The sequence below is a fragment of the Lonchura striata genome, chromosome 12 (genome assembly GCF_046129695.1).
Source record: "Lonchura striata isolate bLonStr1 chromosome 12, bLonStr1.mat, whole genome shotgun sequence".
Classification (NCBI taxonomy): Eukaryota; Metazoa; Chordata; class Aves; order Passeriformes; family Estrildidae; genus Lonchura; species Lonchura striata.
The window spans coordinates 12,525,124-12,542,357 of record NC_134614.1 but is presented as its reverse complement, the minus strand read 5'-3'; the positions used below and the strand labels follow the sequence as shown (position 1 = coordinate 12,542,357).

The 17,234-nt window shown below is 52.4% G+C and overlaps 1 protein-coding gene across 3 annotated transcripts; it reads right to left on the bottom strand.

Moving 5' to 3' along the window:
* Positions 1 to 400: 400 nt before the first annotated feature.
* On the bottom strand, positions 401 to 15,422 carry ABHD6 (abhydrolase domain containing 6, acylglycerol lipase). 3 transcript variants are annotated; one of them, XM_021532376.2, is made up of 10 exons: positions 15,316 to 15,422; positions 11,832 to 11,901; positions 9,990 to 10,137; positions 6,575 to 6,731; positions 6,048 to 6,161; positions 5,687 to 5,819; positions 4,307 to 4,461; positions 3,464 to 3,518; positions 2,922 to 3,022; positions 401 to 2,237 (listed from the first exon to the last, which is right to left on the bottom strand). In XM_021532376.2, the coding sequence occupies exons 3-10, from the start codon at positions 10,106 to 10,108 to the stop codon at positions 2,061 to 2,063; spliced, it is 1,011 nt and encodes a 336-aa protein (XP_021388051.1). In that variant the 5' UTR covers positions 10,109 to 10,137; positions 11,832 to 11,901; positions 15,316 to 15,422; the 3' UTR covers positions 401 to 2,060. The 3 variants fall into 3 exon arrangements, with proteins under 3 accessions (XP_021388051.1, XP_021388061.1, XP_021388069.1); XM_021532386.3 differs by lacking the exon at positions 15,316 to 15,422 and adding an exon at positions 12,030 to 12,165; XM_021532394.3 differs by lacking the exons at positions 11,832 to 11,901; positions 15,316 to 15,422 and adding an exon at positions 11,135 to 11,726.
* Between the last annotated feature and the right edge of the window lie 1,812 nt (positions 15,423 to 17,234).

Sequence of the window (17,234 nt, the reverse complement as noted above, 5' to 3'; positions counted from 1 at the left end):
GCAAATTGATGTAATGCTAGTCCTAGCACAGTGTATGAATTCAGTAGGACTTGCAATAATAGATGAAATTGGTATTTAACATGCTTGCAAGGGTTTTAAGAGGAATCTTGGTGCTTAAAACCTAATTCTCTTGCCCCTTGAGGTTCTATTTTCTTCTTAAGTGTTTGGTGCCACCTTTTCCTAATAATATGAATAAAAGGAAAACTTGTGTTGTCACTGAAGAAATGACTTGAGCCTTCTGTGTCTTCAACATCTCTCTTTTCATTATGAAATATTCCTTGAGCCAAAACCTGCATCTCCCAGAAATGTGGGGAGGAAGGAAGCAGAAGAGCAAATCCCTGTGTCATCGCACACGACAGCCACCTTCTTCAAAGGAAAAAATAGTCATTGCACCATGGACTCCTTAAATCATTAGATTTTAATAGCCATATAAATCCTTTGTGTACAGCAATCTGTGGCATGAGAAACCATATAGATACTAAACAGGTTTTTCTGGCTTTTACCACACAAAACTACCAGCAATTTTGTTCTTTAAATCAACTCCTGTAGTAGAAACAATACCAAGCAATTAACAGCAAATTTCTATTTTTGTCTAAAAGAACAATGTTTCTTCTCTTAAAAAGAGCCAAGAAGCTGACAGGGAGTTTCAGATGTATGTACAGATCTGGGTACCTCAGGAAGCTGTCAGCACCACAAGCCTGTGTTCCCAGTTGGGAGGGACACTAACAGCACCCACTGTCACCCCCTGAGGAGGCTGGGGGTGACTGAGGGGTGACAGCCACCTGCTGCTTTGCTTGGAGTGCACCACAGGCTGCCTTGCCCTCCAGCACCCACTGGTCCTGCCTGAGACCTGGACCAGCGCTCTGTCCCTGGGACAGGCAGGGAGGGACCACGCCCAGAGGCACAGGATCCATCCCTGAGCATCACCTTGCAGCCTGTAAAGTGCAGCTTGCCTGTATTGCCTGATTCCACCTACAGCTTCACTCATCAGGAGCTGCGATCACAGAGAGGATGCAGAAGTACATTGTACCTTTCCCCACCACGGCCCAGCACCTCGTGGGCTGTCCCCTCCTCACCATTCCCTGTGCTGGTCACACACAGCCCCCTCCCACCCCTCATGCCTGTTCCTGGTGGCATTGGCTTTTGCAGAATTCACAGAATTCATTAAGAAAATGGTTATTTACACCCAGGTGTTCAGCAGCACGATGTGATAGAGGAGCTGAGACAGGAGTTCACCCTAGGTGGCTGAATCACACCCTGGCCATGGGCTTATTGCTGACTCGTGCTCAGGGGCCGGGTCACCCTGGGTGGTTCCCATTGCCCCAGGTCCACAGCGCTGGCAAAGCTGCTGCCTGCACCCCCTTGTCACTGGCTGTGTTCACCCTCAGGTAGAACCAACCCTGGGCAAGGTGGGCTGTGCACAGACACCACGCCCTGGGCAACGTTAAGGCATTACAAATACACAGGAGCTATTCAGAGATTTAGAAAAACCCACTCAGAGTGTAAACATTTTTGCACATACAGTCATTGGACTTCCACACATGAAGTTTTCAGGTTTCTTCTGGATAAATCATGAGATAAGGAGCTACACAAAGAGCACTCAAGCAGATGCCTGGAGCACTTGGGGGGTTCTCTTACAGCACAGCAGCATGCAACACGATGGACTCTAAGTAGTAAAAATATTGTTAAGTCTCAGTCCAGGATTCCAGATATCTTCCTACATTTCATATATAGTTTAGGTAAATGTCATGAACAACTACGTGCTGGTAACCCAGGTAAGCTGGGTGGCTGTGTGATGAGCACTGGGTGATTTCAGCTCATTTCTACCTTACCTCTAAGTAGAAAAGGGAGATACTCTGCTTCTGTTCCTGCATCTATGGAGGTTGCTCAATGACCTCAGGTTGCTGTGCCAGTGGTGTATAGGTTTAGGTACCAGTGATTCTGCCTTCCTCAGGGACTTTGGCACATTGACCCCAATTCATACAAGATCCCTGAGAACGTATCAAAGCTTCAGTACTTTACAATTTAACCTGGCATGGGCACTTGGCTCCCTGCCACGCTCAAGCCTGCTTCTTGTTGTTGTCTATGCTGTGCAGCAGTGCCAGGAACTCCAGGATGAGGTTGGCTGTCTTGCGGGGCCGCTCCACCACCACGGAGTGCCCACAGTTCTCCAGGATGTACACGTGGCAGTCTGGAATAGCGCTTGCTAAAACACTGGCACCAGAAACATCCAGGACCTGGGTGGCAGGGAAAATACAGTCACTGCCACAGTCAGACATGGGTTTTGCTGGGCACTGCAGAAACCCTGCTGGGATCCAACCGAGACGTGGAGCAGGGATGCAGACACAGTCCTGCCTGGGGACAGGGCATGGAGGCTGCAAGGTGCCAGCCTCAGCATGCAGCAGGGAACTCTCCTGTATGCTCTTCAGCTGCTGTCTCAATTTGAAGGTATCATTGCAAGCAAATACTTGCATCTTTGCATTTATAGAGCCCTCTGCGTGCCTGCAGCCTGCTTCCTCCCACATCTTCCCTCCCACTCCTGCCTCTGAAACAAACCCTAAGATTTTGCCTCAAAGCCTGCCCACAAACAGCACATCTCTTCCCAGTTGCCAGGACAACTCTCTTCACTGACAATATTCTTCTTCCCAGCCCTTGCCTGTCAGTGATGGCACCTACCCCCACCTGCCCCCAGCACCCCCCAGCCTGGCACTGCCCTCTCCTCCCTCTGGAAAGCTGGCTGTCAGCTTTCTGCCCATCACCCTGCCGAGTTCCTGTGTCTAAACCCACTGGGGACCAGACACACGTGCCAGCTCCCCGAGAGCAGTGCACAGCTCAGCAGCACAGCCCCCACTGTGCCCCCGTGGGTGAGCACAGGCAGAGATGGAGACAGGTCCATGGGGGATGTGCAGGGGGCTGCCTACCTGGTCCTGCTTTCCCCAGATGACCTGTGTCGGTGCTTTGATCTTGCTCATGTTCTCATGGAGAGAGTGCCTGGACTTTTCATCCACGATTTCTAAAAACACTAGTGGGGCAAGAGAAGAGTCAGTCCTACAGGGAGATGTTTTGCCTTCCAGTCTCAAAGGGGGCCATGTGGGCCAGTCCTGCTAGTATCCCCTCATGGGAAACCCATGCAGAGATGATGGGCTGTCCTTGCCCTGCCACGAAGCCCAGCTGCAGAGGGGCCCTGAGCCAAAACATCTTCCTCATAGGTACTTGTTAGCCCAGATGGAAGGGTTAGGGTGAAGCAACAACCCCATCACCAGTGGGGGTGACAGTGCATTGCTACCAGTGATGAAGGTGTGTCCCCAAACCTGTTCCCAGCCCCCTTCCACCCTCAGCAAAAAAGCACGGGGATGCTGGGACCCACCCATGTGCCAGGGACATGGGGGCTGGGAAGAGCTGGTCCCCAGGCCCCGGGGATCCTGCTGGAAATCCTAGTGAGGAGGCTGCCCCACGCACTTACGTTTTCGGTAAAATTCATTGTGTGGGATGCGAACGTCAACAAGGCCCTGGAGGATCTGCAGGGAGAGCAGGGGAGAGCTGCTGGAGGGGACCCATGCCCTGCACAGGGCTGAGCCTGCCCAAGAGCACTCAAGAGCAGCCCTTGTCTTCCCAGCAAGTCTGGCCCCAGCATGAGTTTCTTACTAAGCATGTGGGGCTGTTGAAACCATGCTTAAGCAACGTATATTTCAGCAACAAGTAATATTGTCTTTTATGATGCAGACCCAATTTCTGCCCCTGGCCAGCAGCCACCTCAGCCATGACTGCACTTTTCTTCTTTCACGTATTCTTTTGCCAAAAACACAAAAGGTCTTGGCACTACTTTACATTTTCTTCTTACTCTCCAATCTACTCACTCCAGATTTCCTAAGGAAAACTAGTTTAATAGCCAGCCCCTCACCAAGTTCCTCTTGCTTGACAATGATGCAATTAACATTTTCATTACTTTTACTTAAAAAGCAGCGAACAATCTCCCTCCACATCAGACAACAGCTGCCTTATTTATTTAATGCTTCCTGCAGCCATATTTACTACAAAACCCTTCCACATCCCAGCCTGCTGCCAAAAACTCCACGGGAGGAGGAATTCCAGCAGGGACTGCCACAGGGAGCTTGGAAAAGAGGGTTTGAAGGGAAAATGCTGGAAAAATGCAAGGAGTGGGGCTGGGTGTGTCTCACCTGGGTGATGACGGGGTTGGCAGCTCTAGCTCTACTCCCAGCATTGCCTCAATTGTCACCATGTAGGCTCAGGGAGAAGCAAACCTTGTCACCACCCCCAAGCTCCCCTTTCCCAGCTCCCTTCTCACCTGCTGTGGCACCTTGAAGCGAACGTAGGAGCACAGCTTCAGCATGTCTGCCATCTCCTCGGGCGTCGAGGGGATTAAAGGGATCCTGTCAATGCGTTTGGACTCCTGCAGCTCCCGGAGCTGCTTAATGAACTTGCTGTCAGTACTTGGCAGGCCTGGTGAAATGAGAAGGGGTGAAATCCAGATGAGATCCCCTCAAATAGCCCAAAAAAACCCATCCTTGTACTGATATCCCTCATCCCTGCCTCTGGCTTCCTGCCTGCTCACTCTTGGAAAAAAAAATTATAAAAAGAGAGGAAGAAAACATCTGAACATACAGCCACTTCAATATGCATCCAGAGGTACCCAGCCTGCTACAGGGCTTGGCACGCCCACAGGCTGGCATGGCACAAGGTGTAGACATGCATGCCTACATCAGCAAAAGCTACAGTGCTTATTTTTATGTGGTCATCAGATGCAAACACTAGTGCCCAGACTGCCACTGCACTGGGTTGGACAGAAAATTTCAGCAGCCCCATGTGCATAAACCACTGAAGAAAAATTCCCCAGCAATTTAATCCTAAATCTTTCTGCAGCCCCCACACAGAGGTTTCACATCCAGAAACAGCCAGAGAGGCAGTCAACATTTCTCCCAGAGGGGAGTGGGAACTTGACGCCCCCAGAGCCTGGTAGCTAGGTAACATTTGCTTTGTTTCATGCCTTAGTGCTTATTTGGAAGTGGCTTTCCTTGTGTGGGAGGGGAAGGGAGCTGCTATGACAACTGGGATGCAGCAAAGCCTCCCTGGCAGAGAAGCTCTCTGCCTGCTCTGCCTCCTGCAGCATATCATGCCCAGGCTTCCCTGAGCCCCCATCCAGGGGATGCTGGGGACGAAGAGGACAGAGGGGACATCCTGCTGACCTGTGCCCAGCCCTGAAGTGCTCTTCCCACTGCAGGCACCCAAAGGTGGGAGGTCAGAGCCCTCCAGTTCCCAAAGCCCCAGGCCTTCAGCACACTAGGGCTTTCAGGAGGCCAGAATGGGGAGGCCATTCCTGTTGCAGTCTTGAATCCCACTCCTGAACTGAGAGGCTGCAGACATGCTGTGCAAAATGCCTGCCATCCCAAGGGAAAAAGCATTTTCCTCCAGAGCAGAACTTGTCCCATTTTCCCTAGTCCTGACTGTAACCAAAGCACAGTGGGGCAAACATCAAACCCCTGGAGAAGAGTAGTCAGCACAAAGCTGTGATTTTCTCTTGTGCCTTGCCAGAGATTTCCAGAGTGTAAATACAAAATATTTCTAAATGCTTTGCACTACACATCTATGCTGCCTCCAGCACTGCCCTGGGCTTTTGCACTGGCTTCTGCTTGCCCTCTCTCTGTTTCCCCTCCCCTGCCTTGCCCACCTGCAGGACAGATGAGGGTCAGGCTGCAAATATCTTCTGGGTACTGAGCAGCATAGACGCCAGCAACATTCCCCCCCATGGAAGTGCCAACCAGATGAAAGGGCTTTCTGTTCAGCTTGATGCACTCCACGAACTGGCAGGGAGCAGAAGGAGCATTGTTAGGAGAGAGGGAACAACAGCATGGGGTCAGGTCATTAGAGAAATTCAACTCAAAAGCTTGAGGCTGGCAGCTCTGGCTGCCTGGGAAGGGAGAGAGTGAGGCCACACAAGGCAGACTCACAGGGCTTAGCATCCCTCTCGTCCCCACGTCCCTCACGTCCCCATATCCCTCTGCAAAAGTGATGTGATGCTGGAGCTTTACCTGGTGTATTCTTTTAGCTTGCCCACTAATGGAGTAATCATCCAAGTCTGAGCGGGTCGTACCCTCGTGCCCAGGCATGTCCACACATACCAAGTGCAGGTTCTTCGGCAGGAACTGAAGAAACAAACCAGGAGTGGTTACAGTGCAGGGAAACTGCTGCAAAGCCCAAGGATGGCAAGTGGGAAGCCAGGTGGGAGCAGGGGGGGTCAGTCTCCTCCTGGCAGCCCTGGTTGCTCGTGCACCAGAGTAAGTCAGCTCATGTACCAAGGATGACATGATGAGAGAGCATGGCCAAGACTTCCTTCCCATGGAGGCAGCAGGTGTGTACTGCTCTTCCCCTGCAGCTCTGCATGTTATAGGGTGAAGGGAAGTAACAAGAAATGGGCATGGAGCTAAGCAGTGTGTTCCTAGCATGTTACAGTAGTCATCCTATCCCATGCATGCAATTATTGGGCCCCCCACACTCTCCCCAAGCCCAGGACCATCAACTCTCAGGAAGGAGCAACATGATAGAAATGGAATCCCACCTTGACTATGGACAGCCACATGTCCTTGTGGGCTGAGAACCCGTGTAACATCAGGATGGATGGTCGGTATCCAGGCCTTCCTCTATAGGAATAACAAAACTGATAGTCATCGTAGTTTGCATATCTAACCTGCATGCCCAAGGCTCGGCGCCAGTACCTGGAAACAAGGAGAAAACACCAGTGAGAAAGACAAGACCAGGGCCCAGCCATGACACTAGCCAGGTGGCAAGTCTGAAGGCAGCCACAGATTTTTTGGCTTACTAAGGCCAGTTAGGTTGGGCTCTCACTGGTGCTATAATGGGACCACTGGAATTAACCCTGTGCATGTGGTCCCTGGGCAGGTGTAGTATTGGCTGCTGGCTGCACTGCAGATGGTTTGTGGAGATCCACTGTCTGTTAAGAACTTAAAAAAAAATACCCTAAATAACTCATTAAGCAATGGAAATGGGACGAAATAACAATGGTAAAAGAGAAAATGCCCAAAGGCTGGTATGAGGACAGAGACTTAAGCACACATGGCACAGGATGGGCAAGCCAAGGTAGACAGCTCTCCAAGGTAGACAGGTGGATAGGGTGGATCTGTCACAGGGTTATTTGGACACAGTCCTGCATCAATGTGAGTACATCACCCCACAGACAAGCACATCAGCTGCCAGCCAAAACAACTGTGTCACCCTGGAGCACCACAGAAACCCAATTCCCATTGACCAGCTAGACAGCCTCTGAAAATGTATTTATACACACACAAAGGACTGGAGTGGACCATCCTTACACTGGGTTTAGCACCCCAGAAGATAGCAGGCTAACCCAAATGCTGCTCCTCTAAAAGCAGAGGCAGACAGTCCTGCCAGCATATGCTTGCAGCCTGCTCAGAGGATGCTGCAAAACTGCTGGCCAGAGGGACCTGGACAGAGATTATCGGTGACACTTCGGACACATGACGTGTACGTGCAGCCCACGGCAGAGAATGGGGCTGCTTCGTCTGTGATTCCCCTGTGCTCAGATACAGCCCTTGTCAGGACAACTGCTGGGCTACTCCTGGTGGCCAAGACACTGGCAAATACTTTTATAGGCCGTATCAGAGTTTATTTAAGACACAAGAGCAAGGTCACCAGCACTTCTGGACTGTCCTACCTCTCTGCCCACTCAAAGCTTATGCATAGTGAAATCCTCTTTTAGCATAATCTCTTTTTCGAGGGAGTTAGTGGGACTTAAGCAGCATCTCAGCTCTGTGCCGGTCCTACAAGGAGAGGTGAATTTCTCCCTAATAAGTGTCTTAAGAGTCCTTGCCTCAAAGGCACTAGTGTGAACTACCAATGGCCAAGATGATAACATTTTTAGCAACTGATCCTAATGGATCAATTCAGCAGAAGGCAAAATAATCTGTGCAAAGCTGAACTGATCCCTCACAAGGTGTTAACTCACTTAGTGGCAGCAGCTAAACTGATTAAGCCCTGTGGCAGCACAGGCAGAGCGGCTGCGGGGCTGGGTCAGCGGGGCAGCCCTGGATATCCTGCCAGGCAGGAAGGCGCATTAGCAGCAGGGAAAGCAGCAAGGCCGGGGTGAGGGGGCCCAGCATGACCCTTGACTGTGCCAACTGAGGACACTGACTGGCAAGGAGAAGAAGGAGGAGGCAGGGAATTATGGAAGAAGGGAGAAGCTTCCCCCAGGACCTCCCAGGAACTGTGCTGCAAAGCTGGAGCTGCATGGGGCTGAAAGAGGAGGGCAATGTGGCATGCTTCCTGCACCTCTCCTGCCTCTGCTGATGGGGAAACAGGAATTGCACCCTTCAAAAAACTCCAACTTGGAAAGAAGCCAATAGAAAAGGAAGAGTAAGGGCAAACACACACTCTTTGTCCACTGTCCCTAAAAAAAGAGGCGCCCATGACACACAGTGCATTGCAATTACTCCTGTAAGAAGCCCATACTGCCAGAAATGCTGGAAGAAAGGAATGGGGGGGATCACATCCTTCAAAAGAAGACAGTCCTTCTGACCCCTGCTTACAGGCTCCCTCCCTCACCCAAACACAGACCAACCTCCCCACAGTGCATTTTCACTCAGCTCCTTATCTGCAACCCCAAAATAACAAAGGCAGCGGGGCATTCTCTACCTTCCATTCAGCCCGGCTTCTCCAAGCTCCTGGCATAGACCCTGCACCTCCTCTGCCCTGTCCTGCCACCCCTGGCTGCTGAAGGCTTCACCCTGAGCACACTCACCCTGCAGTGCTTTCCAGGCATCCTCCTCAGAACCTCAGTCCATCAGGGTCCTCCCTGGCTTCCACCAGCCGCTCACATATCCAAAGAAATAAACCACCTGGATTGCCAACCCAGTACCACTCAGACACCCATGGGGCAGTGGAAGGCTGTGACACTGCCTGCTCTCCTCTGCAGAGTGGTAATCCCATCACTGGGGTTTTCATCCCATGCTCCCCCCTCTTTCAGATGCTGTGAGTAAAAAGCTTCTAATTAAAGCGCCTTAAGAAACAGGTTTCATCCCATTGCTGAACCTGAGTGCTGTGATGGACAAACAGCTTCCTCTCACACGAGGTCACTTGGACTTGGAAACACCCCTGAGCTGAACTGTAGGAGCCACCATCGACCAGCAGCACGTGAGGGCAGCCTGACACGCTGCCTGCCCTGCCTGTGCTGTCTGCCTGCTGCTGCCTGCTCCATGCTGGGGGATGAGGCTCTGCCCTGACTTCTGAAGGGACTTACTCCAGCTTTTCCTTGCAACAAACCCAGAGAGGAAAGCTGCCAGTGGGCTTATCACTGATTTCCAGGGACAAAGAAGGACTGAAGGATTTAGTGCTTACCTCCTGGTATCAGAAAGGACAAGATTCAAGGGATAAGGAAAAGCATCCCTCCATCTTCTCTGATGCTCCATTCCAGAAGAAAAAGGAAGGATGAGAAAAGCCTCACCCATAACTACTAATGAGGGACAAGTGCCTGCCTGCTGAGCAGGCTGTCAGCTGGGATGGAGCATGTGAGCTCAGGGACACCCACACCACAGCCACACTGATGAGGTGGGAGGTCACCAGACCGCCACAGCTGCCAGGCTGGTGGATAGACTGCAGTGGCAGCGCTTTTCTCAGTCCTGTCCTTGGGAAAGCAACCCAAAGAAGTTTGGAGAGATCTTGCAAGCTGGCACTGCAGTGGCACCCTGGCCAGCTGCCCCTTGGCACAGCCAAACCCCTGGGACAGCAAGAGGCCTCCACAGCAAAAATGCAATATGAAAATGCCATTTTTTTCTCCCAGACACATTTAAAGCTGCACACAGTTGGCATGGCCCTGGAAGACCATATTGCCATCAGGAGCAGGAACACCCAGCTCTGTCCACACTGTGACCCGTGTGTGTGGGGCCCTGCTGGGCACAGGTTCCACCCCCCCACGCGAGCAGCGGGGCTCGTGCACTCACCAGTAGTAGATGCGGATAAGCGCCGAGGGCCAGAGGAGGAATGAGGCCACAAAGGCCAGGATGGGGATAGCCAGGGTGCCACCAGCGATGACAAACATGTTCAGCATATCCAGGTCCATGCTGCTCTTCACTATTCAGCCTCGCCTGCCTGCATTTAGGGAAAGTTCTGAGGTTAGCCACTAGAAATTATGAAAAGTCACTGCTAAATGAGAACTCTGCTGCCAGATGAGGAGGAAAGCAGCTCTGCAAGAGGCAGATATCCTTCAGGAGCACGGCAGTCTCCTTCAGTTTTAAAACCCACCTATTTCTTCTGTCTCCTTAATGGATCTAATCACTGCAATGTTATCTTCTCAGGAAAGCACATCTCAAATGGGCAATGAGCCTCTCAACAGGCATGGAACATGTCCAGGGTGACAGGGCACAACATGACCCTTGGGACCCTTTGCAGACACAGGAAGCACAGCCCCCCAGAGGGGTGCAGGCAGCCTTTCCCCCCACCATGTGTGCAGGCAGCCTTTCCCCTGATGGCTGCAAGCAGGGCCAGCTTCAGGCAGGCTCCATGCTTCTTTTTAGAAGCCGGCATCCAGCTCTGTCTCCCTTCTCTCCCCCTGCCTGATCCCAAATCCCCAGCACACAACCACTGACCTAGAATTGATGGGTTGAGCCCAGCTCTCATTACCGTTCCGCACAGGCACCAACTAATCAAGGAAGCAGAGCCTATTAATGGACTCGGGAACAGAAGGAAACAACTTGGCAGGGCACTCTTTGGTGTCCAGCCCGTATGAGAAACAAATTTATCCCCACCCCCAATCCTCACTTCTGCCCCACATTTTACACCTCCTGTGGATAACAGGTTCCCATCCCTGCTCCCCAGCATCCTTTAGACAAGTCTCAGGGACAGCAGGTGGAGGACACAGAGCAAGGGCACGCCCTTGCACAATGTCATGTTTGTCCCTGAACGCTCCCTACTACAGGCAGCTTGGGTATATTTTTCTCATTAAGAGATTAAACGCTGCCACACACACATCTCCTCTAATTCCCCGTGCTAATCAACTCATGGCTCCCCCGTTCCTCGGCACTACACTTTTGTCCCACATTTGTAAAACGAAACCTCCTCAATGCCTGCTCTCTCACCAACCACTCACCCCCCATCACCACCTCCACATTTCTCCGTGTCAGGACAGTCAGATTTTTTCCAGCTTCCTGCAAGAAGTGGTGTGTGTGCGATATGTGATGCCGTGAAACAGAAACACAATCACCACAGTCACAGCGTCCCGCCCCCAGACACCGTCACATCGGATCGCTCTGGACCCCCTCGGTACACACGACCCTGAGAAACGGTGTACAGAACCTCTGAAGCATCAGCCAGATTTGGCCCCTTCCCCCAGGGAAAATAGGAATAACTGAAATTTGAGGAATACTGTAAATATTTCCACCAGGCACCTCCTTAACAAAGCTAAACCTCATTTCCGTCTTCAAGCCTCAACAACGTCGTCATTCATTTAATCAACGTTTTGTAGAAAGATCCTTGATGTCAGCATGGCTTGTTCATAGATAAACATTTTATGCAACCGATAAACCTCATCCATGCGAGCAGGGCTGAGAGGGAGCCCACCGCAGAGCACTCGCTGCGTTTTGCTGTGTGACTAAAACAGGGCAGAAATCAAGCACGGGAAATCGCCATTGTTCCCACTGGTGACCCGTAACCAGAGAAGGCTGCAGGAAGCAAAAAGCGCGAGATGGTGGAAGTCCCTGTGACACGGGATCACCACCTCCGCCTCCATCTCCACACTACTTTTAGAAAGCTAAACGGGGAGAAAGCCTTTAAAAAGCCCGGCTTACCTTGCAGAGTTCCCCTCCTCCTCTCGGCACCAGCCCTGCTCGCTGTGGGCAGCGGCAGTGTCTGAAAACACTGTCAGAAGAGGAAAAGAACAAGGTCAAAATCGCAATCCTGCTTTCACTCCTCCCTTCAGGCTCGATGGCCCGGTGAGTTTGGGGTATTCAAACCACCAGCTTCCCTTCAAGGCGTCTCATATTCACCTTCTGACAGCCTCTCCCCTGTTTATGTAAATATGGTCTTTTGTACAATAAAGCCCGCTGAGTGCACTTGTTCCAAGCAGGAGCAAAGTGCACGCTGCCATCGGGGAGGAGGCGAGAGCCGCGGGGCGCGGCGGGGAGAGCCGAGCCCAGCGGCCCCGGGCAGCGCTGCGCGGATCCAGCGCCGCGGGCTCATGCTCGCCCTTCAGGTGATTACTGCTATTAGAACAAAGCCAGCTAAGCTGCTTCTCATCCCCTTCCTCTTTGTCTTAAAGGTAATTTTCCAAGCGCTCTCCGTGCCCCTCCCCTCCCGGAGCTTGCCCTGTGTGAGCCAGGCTGAAGCGGAGCGCAGCCGCAGGAAATTACTGGGGAGGCAGCAAAATGCTGGCCTGAACTCGCTGCCAGATTTTGGCTGTGAAATTCACGGGGGACGATTAACAGGTGCGCCGGAGCCACGCGGATTGAGTTCTGGGCTCTGCCCGAAGCCAGAAAATCCCTGACAGGTGCCCTTGCCACGGCCGCAGGTCCGGGGGCAGTCGGGGGCTGCTGTCCCCATCACGGAGCATTTCGGCAGGGCCGTGGCAGCCACCCCTCACCCCCAGAGCCCCGGCGCCCAGTGCCGGCCATGCACCCCCGGCAAGCCCCGCTCAGGGCCCCGCTGGCCACGGGTGCCTGGGGAGGGTCAGGATGCGCAGGCAGCCCCATGGCACTTCCGAACCTCCTTCTGCAGGGTCAGAGCATCGTCACTGACTTCCATGGCTAACTCCGATGCAGGAGAATGTAAGCAGGCTCAGCTATGCAGTCAGGGGCAGACACCATCACCACAGTGTCCCCAGCACCCACTGCCCAGCAAAGCCACCCCTGCACCCATCTGTGCTGCAGGGACACTGGCTCACCGGCTCGTGGGAGCACCCACAGTGGCAATGCCCTGTGGTGGTGCTTTGCCCACCCAGGAATGATAACCCTCCCTGCTGCACTGACACCGGGCACCATCACCCCAGGCCCCAGCACAGTCCTTTGCTACCAGCTAGACAGTAGCTTTTTAAGCCGCTGTGGGTTTAAAAATAAAACAAGCCCTCTGGTAACAGTCGTAAGTCTTCATACCACAGCTCATCCATCATTCTGAGGTGCCCTGTGACCAAGAGTTACAGCAAGTGGCCCCAAGTGTTGCTACTGCTTCTCAGAAGGCTCTCCACACACTTCATAAATTAACTTGGAAACATCAATTAGGCAACTCTGATAAATGATGTGTGATCATGGCAGTGATAACGCCAAGCACACTGAATACGTGGCAGGGCTTGGGATGCCAAACCAGGAGCACTGGTTCCCATACTGGCAATAAGCAATAGCCACCACAGCCTGCATCCCACCTGGGAGGATCCCCAGAACAAGGCACCCCAGGTAATGGGATGGTCCCAGAACAGATGCTAAGGGGAGGTTCCACATCTCCATTTGTTTGTTACTTCCTCCCCTGTGTCAGGTTCAAGCAAGGATCTCAACTCCTGCAAAGAGAGGGGCCAATAGGTGGAAGGGGTCTGTGAGTCACTACAGAGGACAGCATGTTGGGGACATTCCCAAGGCCATGGAACAAGGGTATTTTTCCTCTTTAAAGCTCAGTGTGTCGCTCCAGGGAAGCTCCAAGAATGCCACCCAGGTGTATATTTAATTTTTTACAAGCCCCACAAGAGAGGCAGCAGCAGCAGCACAAAACCCACCCCAAGGCAGAAGGCCCTTGGGCTGGAAGAGGAAACTGGCAGCTGATGCACTGGGCAGCCCTGAGAAAGGCCAGGCAGGGATTTCACAGAACAGGAATCACATGTATGCCATCACTGCCAACATTCAGGCACAAAGGCTGTCTTGGGCTGTGCTCATCAGGACTGGGCTGCACAACTGCTGTTGCACCCAGGGTTTTGCTCAGCCCACCTGCACCCAGTGCAGTCCATGCCTCACTGATCACTGAATCACTGAAAGCTAAGCAGCACAAAAACATATGTTTCTGATTTTTTTTTTTTTTAAGATCTGAAAAGGAAAAAGCATCAACCAATTTTAAGATTCCATTGCAGAAATAAGGGGCTTTGAGGGACCTCAATGACTGAGGTGGGCCCCCTAGAAGCCCTGACTCACAGCACTAACTACGTAAAAAGAAAAACCCAAAACATTTAAGTGAACTCTTTCCCTTGGAAAATCCCTCACCCTTGCATCATCTGCAGCCTGAAAAATAATATTGACTATAAACGATGACATAACAACTGTTATGATTCCCAGGGGTGTAGTTTGCTATGGGATCCTTTAGGTGCTAATCCCAGTGAAGTTATAATTTAATATCTATTAATATTTGAAAGACCTCTGTCTGTCAGTCAGCCAGCTCTCAATCTTAATCCCGCCTCCAATGAGCCGAATGGGAAATGTGCCCTTTCACCTTCATTTATTTATAGATGGCAGAAATGCAATCATTATTTCTGCAGCTGTGTTTCACAAAATGTCCATCTCTGAGCCATTTGTATCTCTACAACACGGCTCTAACGTGAGCCAGAGAGTCTGGGCTGGTCCCTGACCCTGCTGCTGTACCCCAGGCTTGGAATATGCAGGGACAAGCTATCAGCATCACTGCTAGCCAGCCTGGGCATAAGGTGGATGCAAAGCATGACCCAAGCAGGCTGTGCTGCCAGTCAGCGGCTGGTTTGGAAATTCATAACGCGCCCATCCTCCTTGTGGAGCCCGTCGCCATCCTCATCCTGCCGCACACGCACGCAGCAGAGCCTGCACGGCACATCTGATGGCACGAGTGCGCTCGGACCCCGCCGTCTCCTGGGGAGGGGGTAGCAAAGAGTTGGGCAAGGATGAGGTTGGGGTATCCAGGGGCCACATCCTGGTCCCTTTTCGGAGCACACAGCCCCCCAGCCCCTCCCCCCGCCCAAAGCATCCTCCTCCGGCAAAGTGACAGCATCCTCCGAACAGCAGCAGCTGGCCATAGAATCCTTTAGTCACAAACCGGTTTGCTTTGCAAGGGACCTTAAAGATCATCTTGTTCCAACCCCCTCGCCACCAAATGACTAATTGTTGGGGGGGGGGGGGGGGGAATTAAAGGCAAATTAATTAAATCTTTGGATATATAGTTTAATGTTTTTCTTGGATTCCGTCTTTGCTCGCGATCTTCTGCCCACCCCCTGCGATACCACAGCTGGGACCGGGGAGACCCGGGCGCCGGAACGGCCTCCGCTCCGCTCACTTCCCTCCCGGTCCTGTCATCGCCACCGTCAGCCCCGCATCCGCCCCCCCCGCCTCTCACCGTGCCGATCCGAGCCGTGCCGGGCCGTGATGGCAGCGCCGGGCGGCGGAACGCGGCCGCTCCGCTGCGCCCTCCGCGCCGGTGCGGCTCCGCGGGGCGCCGCGGAGAGGCGGGGACGCGGCTCCGCGGGGCGGGATGCCGCGGGGGAGAGGCGGGGTGGGAGGGGGTGAGACGGGGCAAAGAGGGGCTTACAGCGCGGTGGGAGCGGGGGTGCGACGGGGCTGCTTTGCCGGGGACAAAGGAGACAAGGGGGCGACAAGGACCGCAAGATGGCTACAGTGGGCACTAGAGGGACGTCGGTGGATATGCGAGGGGGGATGCAATGAAGCTGCAGAAGGAACGCAGGGGAGAAGTGATGGGGTTTCCGTGGGGATTGCAACAGGGCTAGAAAGGGGGATGCGGTGGAGCTGCGATGGGAATTCAGTGGGGTTAAAGCAGGGGATGCAATGGGCCGCAGTGGAAGTGCCAGCGGTGTATACGGTATAACACGGGCGCTAGAGGGACAATGTGGGGGTACAAGAGGGGACACAGAAGGATGTGATGTGACTTTAGTGGGGGTGTAAGGGAGGGGTGCAAGTGGGCTGCAGGGAGTGGGCAGTTACACCAGGGTTAGGGTAAACCTAGCCCTGGGAAGATGATTCACCCCGCCGAGGCAGCGTGCAGCCACTTGTAGGATTGCAAGCAGCCTCACCACGTGAGATCTAAACGGGGTATTGCAAGCGACACACAGCAGGGAGCCAAGAAGGATGCAATGAGCCTACGGAGCTCTTACAATGGGGTTGCCATGGGGATGCAACAGGGATAAAAAAGGGAACGTGATAGGGCAGCAACAGGGTTACAACAAGGAGACACAAGGGTAGATACAACGGGGATGGGGAGCGGTTTACAACAGGGATGTCAAGGGGATGCGATACAATTGCCACAGAACAGCAAAGGAGAGTGCAGTGCTACACCCCACAGAGAAACCTCTCAGCCCCCTTGCATGAGGCCTGGGAGCAAGCTTGGGGTGGGAGACAGCTGTTCCCAGGCCTGGGAGGGCTGTGGTCAGGGATGTTCCCATGGGAAGGACACAACGGTAGAAATCAAAGCATCCCACTTATAAAAATCCTATTTCAGGTGGTAAAGTAAGTCTGTCAGGTTACAAATCTTTTACTTTCCCAACAGACGACACTGCTATCAGGAGCTGTATTTCAATTTGCACTTTAAAATCTGCTCTGATTTTTCCCAAAACTGCCAATTTAATCCTTTTGCTATAAGCAAAATTAATTTCATTCCCCCTGGGTCACATATAACACTCGTGTGTACCTTTAAATTATGCCAAAAAAATTATGAGAAAACTGAATTAAACTGGAAATGAGATCAGCTCCTGAGTAAGTACAAACTGGGTCAAATCCTCACCCCACCTGTGCTCTGATAAAGGATGTCCCTTTGATTTGGCAGGTTAGGGAGGGTGAGATAATTGGTGTAAAGGGCTTTTCAAGTCAGAGTTTACTACAATAACCATAAGCTTTTGATAACATAAACTTCAGAAGAGATTTATAACCAAAAATCAAGGTGTTTAGGTGGTCTGGTGAAGTTGAGGCTCAGCCTGTTTTGGGTTTTCTTTCTCAGTCAAGCTGGGCTACACAAAGCTGAGTTTCCGCTAAGGTGACCTAGGTGGACATGAGAGGTATTTCACAAGCCTCCAAACACAGTTTGCAGGCAGAGTTGTTTGTTCAGCTTTCTCCTGCAGGGCCCCAGGCTCCCGCGGGACACCTGCAGGGCAGTGCTGACTCAGAACAGAGCTTGGATTACACACCCGATGGTTATTCCAGGCCACCTGGTGGGGAATGCCCCTGCACACAGTCATAGCAAAGGATGGTGCTTAAAATAGAGAAGCTGAAGCAGAGGCCTGTGGTGGTTTTGTGTCGAAACATGGC

What these genes read in the sequence shown, in the direction of transcription:
- ABHD6 (XM_021532376.2), bottom strand. Translation starts at nt 10,108, where the DNA reads ATGGACCTGGATATGCTGAACATGTTTGTCATCGCTGGTGGCACCCTG. An exon ending in CTTATCCGCATCTACTACTG is followed by an intron (nt 6,732 to 9,989) that starts GTGAGTGCACGA and finishes CCTTGTTTCCAG; the next exon opens with GTACTGGCGCCGAGCCTTGG. An exon ending in TGTGGCTGTCCATAGTCAAG is followed by an intron (nt 6,162 to 6,574) that starts GTGGGATTCCAT and finishes TTGTTTCTTCAG; the next exon opens with TTCCTGCCGAAGAACCTGCA.